Genomic DNA, 19,032 nt, shown 5'->3' with positions numbered 1-19,032 from the left:
GATTCCACCTCCATGTTTATTGTGAGGAGTGTGTAATTCTAATGATCACGTGTCTTTTCAGACCATAACAAATTAAAGTTCCACATGTATGGGATGAGATTTGTGCAAAAATAATTCAATACAAAATAAATGAGTTGAACCTTGAACTGAAAGTCCCATTAGAGGAGAATCAATTGTGTGTGTGTGTGTGTGTTTGTGTTGTGTGGGTATTTAGCCAGGCTTGACATTGTTCTTATATTATCTACAATCTATATAATTTTTTCTATTACAATTTTTGCAGTAGGTTTTTCTTTTCTTTGTGTGATTGTTAATGTAGTACAAGAGTTTAGATGAAAGAGTTTTTAAAAATATTAATATTGCCATAAAAAAATATCATTTTATACACTGTTAAATAATGTACATGGCAGAAATTCTCATGCACACACATGTTATATAACAGATACTAAAACAGATTCTTTGGTAATTTGTGTATGATGTGCGTAAGCATTAATATCAAGCAAAACTCTTTACTGATTCAAAAGCTTTTATTAATAATCGAAAGCAGAACATTCCAGTGACACACACTTAACACATAGTTCGGTACTAATTATGAAGAAGAGCTGTAACACAAATAACACAAAGCTAAATCTAAAAGTGTGAGCAGTAAAGACTCACAGCTCTGAGCACTGCTCTATGTTCACTGTGCTCACCACAGTAGGTTGGTTCTCCTTGAAGGCCTCACAAGTCACCAGCTTGTTCCTGCACTGCTCTGAGCGAAGGCTCAGCGTGCTGCTCCAGCTGTAGAGGCCGTCTGTGTGCAGAACATCAGCACTGTGACTCTCCCCCGAGGTCCAGCTGTTCCCATTAACCTTCCAGGTCAGCCTCCAGTCCGAGGGGAAGCCCTTGTTGGCCACACACACGAGTGTGACCTTCTCCTGCTGCAGCTCCACACTGGAGGGGGGCAGCACCGTCACACTGGGCCGGGTGAGACCTACACACACACACAAACGCACACACACGCAAACAAAGAGATGAGGCATTAATAGACAGCTGTCAGTCACTCTGGTTGTGTTTCACTTCCCCCTTTATCTTATAGAGCAGAACTAAGTTAAGTGGAACGTTACAAACATTTCTCATTTAGGTTAAATATAAAGAGTAAAAATTATTTATATTAGTGTGATTACTGAACATTAAAATTGACCTGTACTGAACATTTACTTATCACAAACATCCACAGAATTCCATCTATAACGACTTTTCATATTGTGATCTATGAAAGTTTAAATTTAGTTTAATAATAGTTAACCTTGATAATACAAATAAGTAGGATTTAATATAAACCATATTCACAATTTAAATAAATTATGTTTAGGCTTACAAATTCAATTGTTTTTAGACTCAAAATATCAAAGATATAAATATAATAATGAATGTCATAGTAGTATTCACAAAATACAATACCTCTATTGTTTCTTGATTTGTAATTAAATAAAATACTAGCATAATAACCATATACTTCACATTTTAGAAATTGTGTAAACTAAGAGAAATCTTATAACAAAGGATTTTCGACAAAAGCACATTTTTTTGAGTAGTCTTGTTTAGAAGAAATAGCAATTATATTTTTTTACACTTTATGAAATAAATTTAAACACCCTCCATTCCAGTCATTAATTTAAACACACTGTATTTCAGTCATTAGTAAACAGGTTACTTACGGCCCACAGACAGTTTGGTTCCTCCACCAAAAGTCCACCACAGTGATACAAACAGGTTTAGTGGCCGTACAAAAACCCTGCTGCTCTAAACTCACTGCTCTCTCCATCCATTTAAACCTCTTATTACAGAACAGATACAAAACTTCTGTTCACATTAGCTAATTAACACACTCCAAATGGTATATTACTTAATTCTTTTTTAACAATAATTTTGTCTGTCTAACCCGACAATGCCACTTTTGTGGAGGATTTGCAAACTAACACAAAATAAAAGCACCTGCAATCGCACACGTTTAAAACTTAATGGATGCTAATTTACTATTGAAACATTTCCACTATATGACTAAATTTTTGGAGCTAAAGTCATAATAATAACTCCACACCTGCTTTAGACTGATTTATCATGAAATACTTAAAATAATTCAAATATTGATTTACTGTCAGAAACATTACTGTGTATTTACTCACTGAGTATGCTGCTTTACCATAAATCCACTACAGTGAGAAAGTCATTAACATTTAGTACAAACACATCCAGTGAAAGTTTAAGTTTCTCTCTCTCCTTTACTTACTGTATTTATGCATTTTAGATCTGAAATTATTTTACAGAAAATCTCCATCTGGACCCAAAAGCAAAACTCACACAATAACTCGGTATTACAGTAAGATTGGGGGAATGTGGTGAAGGTGTTTCCATACTTAGAGGACACTTTGCATTGGCAGCACATGCTTCAGTGCTCTGGGAGTGTTTATAGCGCTGTGACTTTAACACTTCATGACTGAGAGCTGCTGCTACAGCAACTTCACCCACAGCTACCATGACTTTGATCCCCGTCTTCATCTGGACACTGATCCTCTGGACTCAAGGTCAGACACTGCTTCAGGTTTCATCTCTATAATGGTCTTTTCATACAGAATAATTTCTGTTATATTATATTAGTTTTACAAGTATATATAATATATATTTTTACAGAGTGCAGAGGTCAAGCCACAGTAACTCAGACTCCTGCAGTGAAATCTGCTCGTCCAGGAGAAACAGTCACCATTAACTGTAGAACCAGTCAGGCAGTGTATAATAACAACTACTTACACTGGTATCAGCAGAAACCTGGAGAAGCTCCTAAACTCCTGATTAAATATGTAAATCAGCTACAGTCAGGTTTTCCAGCTCGTTTCAGTGGCAGTGGATCTGCATCTGATTTCACTCTGACCATCAGTGGAGTCCAGACTGAAGATGCAGCAGATTACTACTGTCTGAGTCACCATCCCATCACTGGCTACTTGTTTACACAGTGTTATAGATTCGTACAAAAACCTCCCTCAGTCAGATTGTAGAGAGACTGCACTGCTGAAGCTGAGAGCGACTGCAGGTGCTGAGTTGGAGGATGTGATACGACACAATGACACTCTGTGGAGGAGAGGAACCACACCACACTAACTCACAAGTCACAATAGAAATATCCCAATAATCATCATTATATGAATGCTAAGTATAGTTATACAGAATTTACTTTAAGTAGTCTCAGCAAGAAGAAATTATAAGGAGACCCTAAGGTTATTATTTTTTTTAATGCAATATATTAATATAGCTATAAGTTTACCTTCTACCCATCATTTGCCTATAGACAGGTCAGTCACAGTGAGGCCATATCTCAAGCATGAACCATGGCTTGGTGTTGTTCTCACTTAAGGCCATATTAAAAAATGCTGCACATGCATTAATCAATTTAAATTCTCACTATGCCATCATGGTTCTGAAAAACCTAAATAGTTTGCCAATTTTGGTGCATAACACACAAACATTACTGACCATTAAGCATACACTGTGTCATTTGAGTAATTATACACACTTCTTACACTCTTGAACATTATTTAGTGCTACAACCTGCAACAAAAATGTAATGGGTGTGTTACATTATTTATTAATATAAATACAACTGTTTTTCAGACGGCACTAGAGCTTGTTAGAAAACATACGCTATCCTAAATACCAATGTTGAAACAAACGCTATCATGAAGACCAGCTATTTTATCATGGAAGCTGTATGAAACTCCAATATAGTTTTTGACCTTGGAACAATGTGCTATGTTTGGTAGAAACATATGTCATTAGTGCAGCATCGTGAAGTCATCGTAACATCATGTTGAGAGTTACCACCGACCTCTTAATTTTTATTCTGTCTGTTAGTGTAATACAAAAGGGTAGATGGAAGCCTTTTTAACCCTCATGTTGTGTCATGGTCAAATCTGACCGATTTACAAGTTTCCTCTCTAAAAAAGTGCAGTTAATAACATCCGTTTGTCATGAGGCTCCTTGACTTTGTTCACATATGGCATTTGAACACAAAATTAATTTTTAACAAGTTTTACAAAGATTTTGCGTTTTATGGAACATGTATGCACCTTGGTGTTCCCGGTCAAAAATGACAGGTCATTGGAAATTAATGGGAAAGACTACAATTAGTGTATAAAACAGTGTTCAAGCACATTTCTACACTCCTTTCCCACACCTTAACATACTGGTGTCTTGAGCAGACACAAAACAGATACACACACTTTATGTCCCTTTTTGTTAACCTTCATTGGAACCTATCCGCAATATAATTTTTATCGTACGGAAATCACGCCTGTTAAAAAACAAAGTCCCCCGCCACAATAAGCGCAGTGTCCCGGTGTTGTGTTTGTTGCTGTGTGAGTGCCTCATGCAGCTCGCAAGGCAGTGTCCGTGTCTGCTTGTGGTGGAAAATAAACGACGCTGATTATGACCGATGTAAACTCCAGAGGTAAATAAAAAGCACGACACATGATGGACAGTAGTTCCAGGTTTGGTGTGCAGGAGTGTGTAAGAGGAACAACGCTCGCGCTGTGGCACCAGCTGCTGTTCACCATTAAACACACGCCGCCTCCCCTTGACTTCCCGGAGTCCCGCGTCCTGTCCATGTGGTGAACCGAGAAGAACTCGGCTGGCTGGATGGCGTGGTCCGGCACCGCTGGGTTCAGCCATGTCTCGGTAAAGCTGAGGAGATTGCAGCCCCGAATGTCTCTCTGGAACTTCATCCTGGCCCTGAGGTCATCGAGCTTGTTCTCCAGTGACTGGACATTGGCGAGCAGGATGCTAGGCAGAGCCGTGCGGTGTGCACGGGCTCTCAGCCTGTCCATGACGCCGGCTCGTTTCCCTTTGTTTCCCCTCAAGATCTCACTCGGCCAGCTCAGATCCGGAGTTAAAAAATGTTGAATTGTGAGTACATTGTATACTAATAGAAACAAGGATGTCTCTATCATACCTAATGTACTCAACTGTGGTAATTTGACTGGCTTTAAAACGCTAAAAACTAATTTAGAAAACAAAAACAAAGAGGTGGTCGGAGCAGTTGTGACGGCAGCCGACCTCACCGGCGCCATCTTGTATATCTAGAGCTACATGACAAAATTTTGTATTCAGAGCTACATGAAAATTTTTTAAATGTGTTTATACAGTGTTTATTTTAAGCATTACTTTTGTAATATAGATAAGTTTTACCTCTATATGTTTGAGTTTTTGTTTTCAATAAAAAACGAACAAGAGTTTTTTTTTCCAAAAAGTTCTACCGGTTAGTTTTAACCGGGGAAACAAAAGTTGTTATTTTGTGCCACAGTTCAGAAAATGTAACTGGTTTAAAAAAAATTACTTTGGAAAACATTTTAGTTAAGTACTTTGATAAATGGTACACTAGGTTTCATTTTAGTATTTGTTCTAGTCAACATAATATCTATATAATGTTTTTCCTTAAATAAATGAGTGGTGTGAGCTCAGGTAAATGATGCCTGCAGGACATACACAAAAAATACAAAACTTGCAATGTTCACAAGAGCTAAAGTTGATAAAAAAAAATAATAAAATACAACATTAGGTGATAATATATGTATATGTGGATTTATAATGGAATGAGAAGATCATGGAGCCAATCAGGTGTTTTTCTCATGGACACACAGGTTCTATAACAGAAACTAAAAGAAATTCTTTGGTGATTTTGTGTATGATGTATATAATCAATAATATAAAGCAAAACTCTTTACTGATTCAAAAGCGTTTATTATTAATTGAAAGCAGAACATTCCAGTGACACACACTTAACACATAGTTTGATACTAATTATGAAGAAAAGGTGTAACACAAATAACACAAATGTAAATCTAAAAGTGTGAGCAGTAAAGGCGAGATGTAACACACAATGTGTGTGAGCTCACAGCTCTGAGCACTGCTCTATGTTCACTGTGCTCACCACAGTAGGTTGGTTCTCCTTGAAGGCCTCACAGGTCACCAGCTTGTTCCTGCACTGCTCTGAGCGGAGGCTCAGCGTGCTGCTCCAGCTGTAGAGGCCGTCTGTGTGCAGAACATCAGCACTGTGACTCTCCCCCGAGGTCCAGCTGTTCCCATTAACCTTCCAGGTCAGCCTCCAGTCCGAGGGGAAGCCCTTGTTGGCCACACACACGAGTGTGACCTTCTCCTGCTGCAGCTCCAGACTGGAGGGGGGCAGCACCGTCACACTGGGCCGGGTGAGACCTACACACATACAAGAATGAGACAGGAATGGGCAGCTGGCAGTTACTTTCCACCTCACTGTGTTTGTTTCACTTCCCTCTATATCCTACAGAGCAGAACTGAGTTCAGTAAAAAAGTCACAAACATTTTACATTACTTTAAACATTTTAAATGGATTCATATGAGTTTTACTATATGCATGGTATTACTGTTTTTACTAATTATTAAAACTAAATGAAGCTGAATATTCAATAGAAACATCAACAGCTTTGAATCTACAGTAATCTGTGTTACTGTGATCATTGTTCGTTTAAATGTACTTTTATAATATTTGAGCTTGATGATAAAAAAATAACTAAATCTACAATGAATAATATTTATCATTCAAATAAATTCGTCAACTACGTTCATAGACACAAAGGTTCTGAGATAATAAATGAATTTAACTGAACAAAATGTCATATTGATTTTCACAAACTTTGGATTAAATTTCTTTTTAGATTTAAAATAAAAATTAGCCACTAGCAGTAGAATCAGATACATTTTTCAAACATTTCAAATATAGAAAGATTTAAAAAACAGGGAGTGATTTTTGACGGCTGACAAATCACTAAGTAGGGTAATGAATACAATAAAGAAACACAATCTGTAGTCTTACACAATGTAATTTAAACTGAACACACAGCATTTCAGAAATTAAATTTGAACACACTCAATTTCAGAGATTACATTTGAACACATTGTATTTCAGTCAATAGTAAACAGGTTACTTACGGCCCACAGACAGTTTGGTTCCTCCACCAAAAGTCCACCACAGTGATACAAACAGGTTTAGTGGCCGTACAAAAACCCTGCTGCTCTAAACTCACTGCTCTCTCCATCCATTTAAACCTCTTATTACAGAACAGCTACAAAACACAAACTTCTGTTCACATCAACTGATTAATACACTAACTGTTAACTCTGTCTGGTGTTTTGTTTTATGTTTGTATCGACATTTAAACTGAGAAGGCAAATAGTGTGTAAGACATACACATATACAGAAGGTTTACAGAATACTGAATCTAAAATCTAAACATTGACAAAAAATAGATCTACAGTTGCAAATGTTTAACCCATAATGCTTCACTAAATAAAAATGCTGAACTACTAACTAGAAATTTGTATAAAAGAATGTGTGGAGCTGCAGCATGAATAATTCCCTCCACTCTTTCTGTAGACTTGATAAAAAGTGATGATGTGATATTTGAATCCCACAGTAATATAAACATTAAATACACAGTAGTGTTTCTGACTGTAAATTACTCACTGCCAACACTGATGCTGCTTCTTCCACCATAAATCCACTACAGTGAGAAACTCATTAACATTCAGTACAAACACATCCAGTGAAAGTTTAAGTTTCTCTCTCTAATTCACTTATTTATGCATCTTAGACCTAAAAGCATTTTACAGAAAATCTCTATCTGACCACAGAAGTAAAACTCACACAATAACTCTGTAGTAGTGTGAGAATTACAGTAAGATTGGGGGAATGTGGTAAAGGTGTTTCCATACTTAGAGGACACTTTGCATTAGCAGCTCATGCTTCAGTGCTCTGGGAGTGTTTATAGCGCTGTGACTTTAACACTTCATGACTGAGAGCTGCTGCTACACCAACTTCACCCACAGCTACCATGACTTTGATCCCCGTCTTCATCTGGACACTGATCCTCTGGACTCAAGGTCAGACACTGATTTAGATTTTATCTCTACAATCATCTCTTTATACAAATACACTTATGGTTTCTATTATAACATTTCTGGTTTATTCTGATTCAATTTACAGAGTGCAGAGGTCAAGTCACAGTAACTCAGACTCCTGCAGTAAAATCTGCTCTTCCAGGAGAAACAGTCACCATCAACTGTAAAAACAGTCATGCAGTGTACAAAGGCTCAGATGGTGAGGTGTTACACTGGTATCAGCAGAAACCTGGAGAAGCTCCTAAACTCCTGATTAAACTTGTAAATCAGCTATACTCAGGAGTTCCAGCTCGTTTCAGTGGCAGTGGATCTGGATCTGATTTCACTCTGACCATCAGTGGAGTCCAGACTGAAGATGCAGCAGATTACTACTGTCAGAGTGAACATTACATCAGTAGCAACTGGCAATAACACAGTGTTATAGAGTCGTACAAAAACCTTCCTCAGTCACATTGTAAAGAAACTCCACTGCTACAGCTGGCAGTGACTACAGGTGCTGAGTTGGAGGATGTGATGCGACACAAGGACATTCTGCTTAGGGATAAATGCCTACAATCCTACGTAGTACTATGAAATAAAACTAATGAACTGGAATTCAGAAAACACACACACACGCGCACACACACGCACGCACGCACGCACACACGCACGCACGCACACACACAGCTCAGTCACAGTGGGGCTGTATCTTAAACTTGAGATGCTAAAACCATGTCTTAGTGTTGTTCTCTTTTGAGTCCAAAATTAAAATGCTTTACAAATATTAAACAAGACCTTTTTGTCTCTAAGGCTTTTTATAAAAATGAAATAAAATAAATAAATTAAGCTTCTTACTCACTTACTCATCTTCTATACCGCTTTATCTTGTATTCAGGGTCACGAGGACCTGCATCCTATCCCAGGAGGCTTAGGGCACGAGGCAGGGTACACCCTAGACAGGGTGCCAGTTCATCACAGGGCACACACACATACACTACAGGCAATTTGGGAACGTTAATTAACCTTACCTACATGTCTTTGGAATGGGAGAACATACAAACTCCATGCACACAGAGACGAATTAAGCCTGGCTGGGAATCAAACCCAGACCCTGGAGGTACAAGGCGACAGTTCTAATCACTACACCAACGTGCCGCCAAGCTTCTTACTATTTTTCCTAATTCTGTTGCAGTCCACAATAACCCTACTGTCCCTGCATAGTACTTACAGTTGCATATGTATTCACACACTATGCATTTTTAACATGTAGTGTTACAACCTGGAAGTAAAATGCACTTACTAAGTGTTAATAAATATCAGAACACTACACAAAATACCCCACAATAGTAAAATCACATCCGTTACAGCTCATTCCTATCAGAAGAATTAGTTGAATGAACTCCAGTAGTCTCACATGACCTCAGTATAAACCCATTTCCTGAAAGGCTCTAGAGTAAGTTAATTATAAAAGCTAAAATGCAATTTAAATTTAGCCTCAGGTGGAGTCAGTAAAATTATGTTTGGTCTGATGAAATCAAAACTTTCTGACCTTGGAACAATGCATAATGTTTGGCAGAAACCAGTGTCCATAGTGAAGCATGGTGAAGGTAATGTTGTGCTAAGTGTTACCTCTGGCCTTTTAGTTAAATCCTGACTTATATCCTTCTTTACCTAGACACTGACATTAAGTGAACCATCAATTTTCAATTATTTATTAAAATTATGTGCAGTCTTGCATAGATTTATGACATACAACCATAATGATATTTTAGTTTTATTTTGTAATACCAGAAAATTTAAAAGCTAAAGACATGTTTATATTTACAATACACAAGGGTAGTGCATAAACCCACACTTGTTTGGATATATGCTCTCTATTTGCTACATCTAGTTACAGAGATTATTATTGGTTATATAATGTCAGAACATTTTATCTGTTAAATTGCAATTGTAAAACAAAGCAATCATTTAATCTATTAAAAAAAAACACTCCAAAATAACCAGGTCCTGTCTGTGTGCACACCCCTAAGTAAACACTATACTAAAGGTAAGGAAGAATTAGATCTTTTCACATTTCAACATCTTGGATAAGAGTCAATAAATCTGGCATATCCTGCAATTTTAACTTGCAAAAACTTTGTATCTGTCAATTTGTCTGGGCATCTTCTGTTCACAGCTCTCAACTAACCCTACATATTTTGAGGGGATATAGACCTAGACTTTTGTCATTTGCTATAACTTTGGTCTTATTACACCCATATTCCATTATTCTTTATAAGATTGGATATTTGGATGGGTTTTTGTTTGTTAAGAATGGGTCATGTTTTGCACCCTACCCTGTAGGCTAGTCATTACCTATATAGCCAAACGTATTGGCTTGCATGCCTTCACATGCATATGATGTTGGCACACGCTTTGCATCCATCAAATCAACTCTTCTGGGAAGGCTTTCCCAAAAGTTTAGGAGTCTGTTTATTGTTTTTGACCATTTTTTCCACAAGAGCATTTGTGAGGTCAGACGCTGATGTTGGATGAGAAGGCCTGACTTACAGTCTTTAATTCACCCAAAGGTGTGATGATCAAGACTCTGTGCTGGCCAGTCACGTTCTGTCTTCATGGACCTTGCTTTGTGCACTTTGGTGTGAGATTACTTTTGGGGGGCTAGTCCTCTTACTTCCAGTAAAAGGAACTCCTTGGGATGAATTAGAGCAGAGACTGCAAGCAAGGTTTTCTCGCCAACATCAGCATCTGACCTCACAAATGCGCTTCTGAAAGAATGGTCAAAAATTCCCATGAACACACTTCTAAACCTTGTGGAAAACTGTTTTAGCTGCAAAGGGTGGGGCAACATCATATTAAACCCTATGTATTAAGAACTGGATGCTCATATGCATGTGAAGGCAGGCAAGCGAATATTTTTAGCAATATAGTGTATAAGAAATATAGGAAATTTATTTCACATGTACAGAACAACCAATATTTTTTACACATTGCTATATGTTATTGTCATGATTCGGGTGGAACTGGATGTTCATATGCATGTGAAGGCAGGCAAGCGAATATTTATAGCAATATAGTGTACAAGAAATATAGGAAATTTATTTCACATGTACAGAACAACCAATATTTTTTACACATTGCTATATATTATTGTTATGATTCGGGTGGTTCTGGGTGTTGTAGTTGCCGTGGGCACAAACGGGCAGGCATAGGCGCAGAAGGGTGTTTTTAAACAAAAGAGTCTTTTAATAAGATAATAAAACATGTAAAAAATAAATTGAACCAAACTCAACTATAAACAGAGACTCTAGAACATGACACACAGGACTGAGACTCTATGACGAAACACGGGTTCTAGGCACTAACATACAATGCATAGGTTCTATGGCGAAACACATGCTCTATGACTTAATATACAATGCATAGGTTCTAGGGACAAGACAAGCACAGAGGCATGGAGGGACCAGAGGATGAGGGACACTGAGAGACTAGACACACAGACTGGGGACTAGACACACAGACTGGGGACTAGACACATGACAATCAGCTAAGCACGGCTATTAGCTAAACATGATAACTAGATAACCATGGCTATTAGCTACACATGGCCTTAGCTAAACATAACTAGCTAACCATAGCTAGTAGCCAAGCATGACAATTAGCTACACGTTCACTTACCTAAACATGTACTTAGCCCCACAGACAATTAGCTATCCTTACCTATAACTAGACACACTAGGATAACACAAATGGGGGAACACACTCAACACTACTTAACTAAATTCTAACACAGAACACAACATTTCACGACACTGAATCAACTACACACACACACTGAAACTCAACGGACATAACATTTACAACACTTGAGCCTCTTTTAACCAACATTAAACAGAACGTTTCTCCTAATCCTTTCATCAATAATGTATTAACAAAATAAACATAATACAAATGTTATAAAATTTCCACAAAATTTTTTGTGCTACTGGTTTTACTTTTGTATTTAAAGTATCTGTATTGAAAATACTTATTTGCATTCAATACCATGCTTCAGTGCTCTGGGAGTGTTTATAGCGCTGTGACTTTAACACTTCATGACTGAGAGCTGCTGCTACAGCAACTTCACCCACAGCTACCATGACTTTGATCCCCGTCTTCATCTGGACACTGATCCTTTAGGTATCCTAATGGACTGGGCAAAGAAAGTCAAAGCAAGCCTCCTAACAGTGCACTACATAAAGCATCAAATTATCACAGCAACACACACATTTGCATGAACAGCTCCCAGAATATATCAGCACTATCAGCAGATGTTCATGGTTCTTTAGACAAACTCACTCAAGCACAACACACACACTGCACTCAACCTGCTGTTAAAACTGTTGTGTAGTTCAATTCTGATAACATCATCCAACCAAACTGCAGCTAAACAAAAGAATCTGCATCTTCTGAACAAAACACACTGTGCACGAATAAGCATCACACCAGGGTAAAGTTATCTCTGTGTAATTTAAATGTAATTTACATTTACATTTGTAAAAGAAGCACAAATCTTTGAGCTCTTTGAAGAGGAGGCCCTTACTTTTTATAATGAGTTTGGAACCTCCACCAAAAGTCCACCACAGTAATACATAAAAAAATATATATAATCCAGTTAACACACACACACACACACACACACACACACACACACACACACACACACACACACAGGTTAGTCTTTGTGGTTATATTTCCAGGGCAAAACTATATGAAGTTAGAGATATTTGCAGATGACTGGAGGAGAAATAATACCAAATGATGGACTAGTGATGAGAATAATATCTACAATCAGAAACACAATATACGTGATGCATAAATATTTTAAAAAATAACTTTATAATGCTGCTCAATGCTAAAAATAAAGTAAACCACTGATATGGTTGTAGAAATTACAACTTTTACATTTTAACAAGTGAAAGTTCAAGCTTCTCTCTCTAATTCACTTATTTGTGCATCTTAGGCTTAAAAGTCTTTTACGGAAAATCCCTATTAGACCCCAGAAGCAAAACTCACACAATAATTCTGTAGTTATGTAGTAGTGTGAAAATTATGGTAAGATTGGGGGAATGTGGTAAAGGTGTTTCCATACTTAGAGGACACTTTGCATTAGCAGCACATGCTTCAGTGCTCTGGGAGTGTTTATAGCGCTGTGACTTTAACACTTCATGACTGAGAGCTGCTTCTACAGCAACTTCACCCACAGCTACCATGACTTTGATCCCCGTCTTCATCTGGACACTGATCCTCTGGACTCAAGGTCAGACACTGCTTCAGATTTTATCTCTACAATCATCTTTTCATAGAATTTATTTTTTAAATAATATTTCTATTTCACTTTACATAATAATATGTATATTTACAGAGTGCAGAGGTCAAGTCACAGTAACTCAGACTCCTGCAGTGAAATCTGCTCTTCCAGGAGAAACAGTCACCATCAACTGTAGAACCAGTCAGGCAGTGTATAATAACAACTACTTACACTGGTATCAGCAGAAACCTGGAGAAGCTCCTAAACTCCTGATTAAATTTGTAAATCAGCTACAGTCAGGTTTTCCAGCTCGTTTTAGTGGCAGTGGATCTGGATCTGATTTCACTCTGACCATCAGTGGAGTCCAGACTGAAGATGCAGCAGATTACTACTGTCAGAGTTACCATGACATCTCTGGCTACTGGTTTACACAGTGTTATAGAGTCGTACAGAAACCTCCCTCAGTCAGATTGTAGAGAGACTGCACTGCTGCAGCTGGGAGAGACTGCAGGTGCTGAGTTGGAGGATGTGATAAGACACAAACTGAATGAGTTTTTGGATGATTGTAGCTGCACAGGACACAGGATAGAAACATAAGGGCTTGGTTTTGTGTTTAGCACCGTTTTATTTATTTTTGTTAAAAGTGTTTAAAGGTTTTTGTTGAAAGTTTCATTTTGTATCTGCTTGGGATATTTGCTTATTCAATCAGTTATTTCTGTTTCCCATTACATAAACCCCTTATTTATTGAAGCTACAGTAGTGTGTCCCTCTGTAAATGTGTCACACAAGCATCCAGTAGACTTCTTTTTAAGTTAAATAAGACTTAAATTACATAATTATACATCACTCACACTCATTTATTCATCTTCACTTTATGCTTTAGGTGGTCAGGGCCATGTTGGATCTGGTGCCTATCCTGTCACATTATGTGTTGAAAGGCAAAAAAACACTTCTAGTCATAAAGTCTTTAGTGTGTATTAGCACTCTATTGCTGTTGAAGGACTAGAAGAGGTGAGTAGTAATGTGACTAAAATACATTGAAGATACGTTAAAGCATTTCAGAATAAACAGCATTAAGAAATGAAACTGTAGAAGTATAATATGTTCAGTCAATCATTTAGGGATTGATACTTTCATGCTCTATGCTTTTGACCCTTCTGAGTTGAAGCAGGTTTGTGTCATCAGATAGATCTCCTTCACAGATTAGAAAATGTAGTAGGAATTAAGAGAACGTCCCTTTTGTGGCTCAGATCCTATTTGACTGATTGTTATCAGTTTGTAGATTTAAATGATGACCAGTGGAGTTTGGTGTTCCACAGGGTTCAGTTTTAGGCCCATTGCTTTTTTTCCCCTTTACATGCTTCCTCTAGGCAACATAATTTATGAGCATGGTATTAGTTTTTTATTGTTATGCTGATGACACATAATAATATGTCTTAGCAAAACCAGATGAGAAAAAAACTCATTTACTTTATTACAACTTTATCAATGTGTGCAGGACATAGGAGATTGGATGTTAATTAACTTCCTTCTGTTTAATCCTGATAAGACAGAATTTCTAGTCATAGGACCACAAGCAGCTAAAAGTAAGCTTTCTGATCATGCTGTAACTTTAAATGGCCTTTCTGTTTCATAAAGTGTAACAGTGAAAGATCTCGGTGTGATTATAGATTCCAGCCTTTCATTTGAAGCTCATGTAGATAATATTACCAGGATAGCATTCTTTTACTTCAGAAATATTGCCAAGATAAGAAATATATTGTCACTAAATGATGCAGAAAAACTAATTCATGCTTTTATCACCTCTAGGTTGGACTATTGTAACGCCTTACTGTCTGGCTGTTCAACTAGGTGCATAAGCAAGCTTCAGCTAGTCAGGAAACAGCAGCGAAAGTTCTCACTAGAACCAGAAAATATGAGCACATCACCCCTATCTTATCCACACTGCATTGGCTCCCTGTAAAATTTTGCATCGATTTTAAAATACTACTATTGACGTATAAACCCCTTCTGCTTCTGGTTGCAGATCTTGTCGCATGGACAAGAACTCTAGTTCCTATTGTCTACCTGAGCCTCCAGGAACAAACTAGACTCCATTTTAACTTTAACACATCTCCTGTTATACTGAACTCCCAGTCTCACACAGTATGATGCAGATCAATTCCTGCTATCCGTTATCACCCAAATAAGGATGGATTCCCTGTTAAGTCTGGTTCCTCTCAAAGTTTCCATTCCTATTACCATCTCAGGGAGTTTTTCCTTGCCACTGTTGCCGTCGTCCTCGGCTTAATCATCAGAGACAATCTTATCATTTTGATTCATACACATTCACATTTCATGCAAACTTAAATAATTCATTTGATTGTGTAAAGCTGCTTTGCGACAATGTCAATTGTTAAAAGCGCTATACAAATAAAATAAATTGAAATTAAATTAAAATTTAGAGCCCATCTAACTATCCAGGGTCTGACTGTGTCTGACTGCTAAATGTTTATGTAAAATACAAACCACTGAGTCACTTTACAACTTTATGGGCACACTTTAAAAGCACAAAATATATACTATTACAATAAAATAGCATAATAATTATAAATAACTATATACATTTTGATTTAGAAAACTAACAAGTCTTGGTTTACGAGTACTGAGTATCGTATATCACACATGCGCTTCTTGTTTCCTACCGTCACATGATTACAACTAAACCAACGGTTTTTCTCACTCTTGCACTGCCGAATTGTGGGTAATTGTCTCCCCTGCTGGGTCTTAGTGCTAGTCTCTTACTGGTATAATCAACATCCGTGAACGCGTGTACTGTTTACTATAACACTATGAACACGTGTGTGTGCGTAAAACATCTTTTATTTGGTGTCTGTATGTGTGTGTACACCGCGCGTGTAAAGCAAAAGAAAGTCTCATTAGAGACGTTAAAACTCAATTTTTTCTCTCTGCTTAAGGCTTAGCCAGCTCTTTGCCTGCTGTGTGTGTGTCTGTGTGCGCGTGCGTCAATGGAGACCATGCCACATACACACACACACACACACCGACCCTCCTACTTTCGCCTTCACAGACACACACACACACACTTTCTTTCTTTGCTTTCCACAGAAACACTGCTCTGTCGCGATTCTTTCAAAAGGTAAAGTGCAGGTTAATTTGTTTTCTTTTTACTTGACAGCAGTGATTCTGTTAGTGTGTCACCCAACCGAGTGTCATTAGGGAGATTTTTTTCTTTATTTTTCCGAAAAACCAGCGTTTTCATGTGTGCGCGCGTGTGTAAAAAGAGTGGAGGTAAAAGGTAAGGTGAGGTGGAGGTTTTTAAAGGTAAAGTGCAGGTTAATTTGTTTGATTTTTACTTTATATTTCGTCTTAATTATTTTTATGTATTTATTTTTTTGGGCTGTGGAACAAATAATTAGAGTTTCTATTATTTCTTATGGGAAAACTTTATTTGGTTTACGAGCATTGTGGAATACGAGCCCGCTTCCAGAATGAATTATGCTCATAATCCAAGGTTCCACTGTAATATAATTTATAAGCACTTTTATTGAAAAACAGCCGACAGTGATGGTGTAATATAGCTTAACTGGAAGCAAAGTTAGTGTTTATTACCCCAAAGCTCATGATTTTCTTATAAATGCAGACCTAAGTGTTTTATTTCTTTCATATGGCATCCGCAAGCTTCAATATAAACAGTTTGTCACAAATTTCACTTTTTGTTGTTAATCAGTTCATAATAAATAAAAATGTGGATCATTTAAACATTGTTTAAGCAGACAGAGATTATACAGATATCTTTGCTCATTTCAAGTTTCAACTTTCCAGGTTGAGAGATATTTAACCTCACAAACATTCAGCTGCAGGAAGTGAGGAGTGTGTGCAACCTGGATTTGCATGGGATGGGTTTGTGCTACCAGAATAGAGTAGTGGTGTGTGCAGATGTTAAACAGGATTATGGATTCAGTTAAAGTTATTATTATTATTAATAATTTCATGTAACTTTAGATTCAGTATCAGCTCAATAATCTGACTCTTAACAAATCTTTAAAATGTTTACATAATTATTGTTTTACAGCAAAGTATCCCAGCAGGATCATATGTTCTTAGATTTCTAGCTCATAATTGTCATTTCTTAAGAAGTTTCTGTTCTGGAGTTTAATGATATTTTAAAATGCAAAGCAGTTACATTGAGAAGTGTGTGATAAAAAGTTATGTCTATAAAAATACAAAATAATGAAAATCAGAATGCTGTTTCATTGTTGAACAAAAGCTTTTATTTAAAGTAGGACATTTGAAGCACAGTGAAGAAGTAGAATATGAGCTGAGTAAAGTGTGTGTGAGCTCACAGCTCTGAGCACTGCTCTATGTTCACTGTGCTCACCACAGTAGGTTGGTTCTCCTTGAAGGCCTCACAGGTCACCAGCTTGTTCCTGCACTGCTCCGAGTGAAGGCTCAGCGTGCTGCTCCAGCTGTAGAGGCCGTCTGTGTGCAGAACATCAGCACTGTGACTCTCCCCCGAGGTCCAGCTGTTCCCATTAACCTTCCAGGTCAGCCTCCAGTCCGAGGGGAAGCCCTTGTTGGCCACACACACGAGTGTGACCTTCTCCTGCTGCAGGTCCACACTGGAGGGGGGCAGCACCGTCACACTGGGCCGGGTGAGACCTACACACATGTACAGTTGAGACAGGAATGGACAGCTGTCAGTCACTCAGGCTTCATTTCAGTTCACTGTGTGTTTCACTTCCTTTAATATCTTATAGAGCAGAACTGAGTTCAGTGGAGCATCACTAACATTTCATATTCAGTTATAATACTTTTTACATCTTATATCTACATGAGTTAAATTACTGTTTTTGCTGAACATTAAACATGAATTATGTTGAATATTCAGTATTCAGAATCATTACCTGCAATGAATCTATACTTATTTTCTTTACTCAAGATTATTGCATGTTCAAATTAATTTTTAATAATATTTAAACTTAAACACCGTTTAGCATAAATAATGTTTGTCATTAAAATAAATTGACTTTAGGCTTCTACATGTTACTCATATTCATAGGTCCAATGTCTCTGAGAAATTAGATTTAATTTAGTATTTAATTGAATGAAAAAAAACCCCAAAATAATATTTACAAAGAGCAATATAAATTTTGTTTGTGGATTTAAATAAAAACTCGCCATTAGCACTACAGTCAGATACATTTTGTAAAACATGTAAAACACAGAACATTTAGGAAACTGGATAATTTGTGACTGAAAACAAATCACTAAGAAGGATTGTAAATTTAGAAAAGAAACACATATTCTTACACATGGATATTTAATGTGAACATTACCTCATTGCAGAGACTACATTTTACACACTGTACTGTATTTCTGTCAATAGTAAACAGGTTACTTACGGCCCACAGACAGTTTGGTTCCTCCACCAAAAGTCCTCCACAGTGATACAAACAGGTTTAGTGGCCGTACAAAAACCCTGCTGCTCTAAACTCACTGCTCTCTCCATCCATTTAAACCCCTTATTACAAAACAGATACAAACTAACTCTCTAACTGTTTTATCATGTCTTGGTGTTTTTTTTTTTTTTTTTTACTTTCATACACTAAAATTGCAAATTTAAAGATTTGAGGGTGCAGCTATATTGTTAGACATATACAGTAACTAGATTAAACAGTGCAATTCCTCCAATTTTTAGACTGATTAAAAGTAATGATGTAATATTTAAATTCTGCAATAATCTAAACATTAATTTACAGTTAAAAACAGTATGTACTGTATTTACTTACTGACAGCTC

General features: G+C 37.2%; 1 protein-coding gene and 3 gene segments (V, D, J or C); 1 reads left to right on the top strand and 3 right to left on the bottom strand.

The window, feature by feature from the left end:
• Positions 1–505: 505 nt before the first annotated feature.
• LOC128539852 (Ig kappa-b4 chain C region-like) lies at positions 506–5,099 on the bottom strand. The segment is given in 4 exon segments: positions 506–970; positions 1,698–1,777; positions 3,044–3,105; positions 5,091–5,099. Coding segments are annotated over 4 exon segments (471 nt in total).
• A 646-nt stretch (positions 5,100–5,745) lies between these two features.
• Positions 5,746–7,558, bottom strand: LOC128539836 (Ig kappa-b4 chain C region-like). The segment is given in 3 exon segments: positions 5,746–6,240; positions 6,994–7,078; positions 7,529–7,558. Coding segments are annotated over 3 exon segments (435 nt in total).
• A 245-nt stretch (positions 7,559–7,803) lies between these two features.
• On the top strand, positions 7,804–13,707 carry LOC128539820 (immunoglobulin kappa light chain-like). Its single transcript, XM_053510692.1, has 4 exons — positions 7,804–7,822; positions 8,048–8,371; positions 13,172–13,240; positions 13,346–13,707. Exons 1-4 carry the CDS (start codon positions 7,804–7,806, stop codon positions 13,705–13,707), a joined length of 774 nt encoding a protein of 257 aa, XP_053366667.1.
• A 3,775-nt stretch (positions 13,708–17,482) lies between these two features.
• LOC128539803 (Ig kappa-b4 chain C region-like) lies at positions 17,483–18,801 on the bottom strand. The segment is given in 3 exon segments: positions 17,483–17,893; positions 18,637–18,671; positions 18,791–18,801. Coding segments are annotated over 3 exon segments (366 nt in total).
• Positions 18,802–19,032: the final 231 nt, after the last annotated feature.

The sequence above is a fragment of the Clarias gariepinus genome, chromosome 2 (assembly GCF_024256425.1).
Source record: "Clarias gariepinus isolate MV-2021 ecotype Netherlands chromosome 2, CGAR_prim_01v2, whole genome shotgun sequence".
Classification (NCBI taxonomy): domain Eukaryota; kingdom Metazoa; phylum Chordata; class Actinopteri; order Siluriformes; family Clariidae; genus Clarias; species Clarias gariepinus.
Note: the sequence above shows the minus strand (reverse complement) of the source record. Positions and strands in the feature narration are given on the sequence as shown.

Coding starts and splice junctions, on each gene's coding strand:
- LOC128539820 (XM_053510692.1), top strand. Junction 8,372..13,171: donor CATCAGTAGCAACTGGCAAT/AACACAGTGTTA, acceptor CTGCTTCTACAG/CAACTTCACCCACAGCTACC. Junction 13,241..13,345: donor ACTGATCCTCTGGACTCAAG/GTCAGACACTGC, acceptor GTATATTTACAG/AGTGCAGAGGTCAAGTCACA.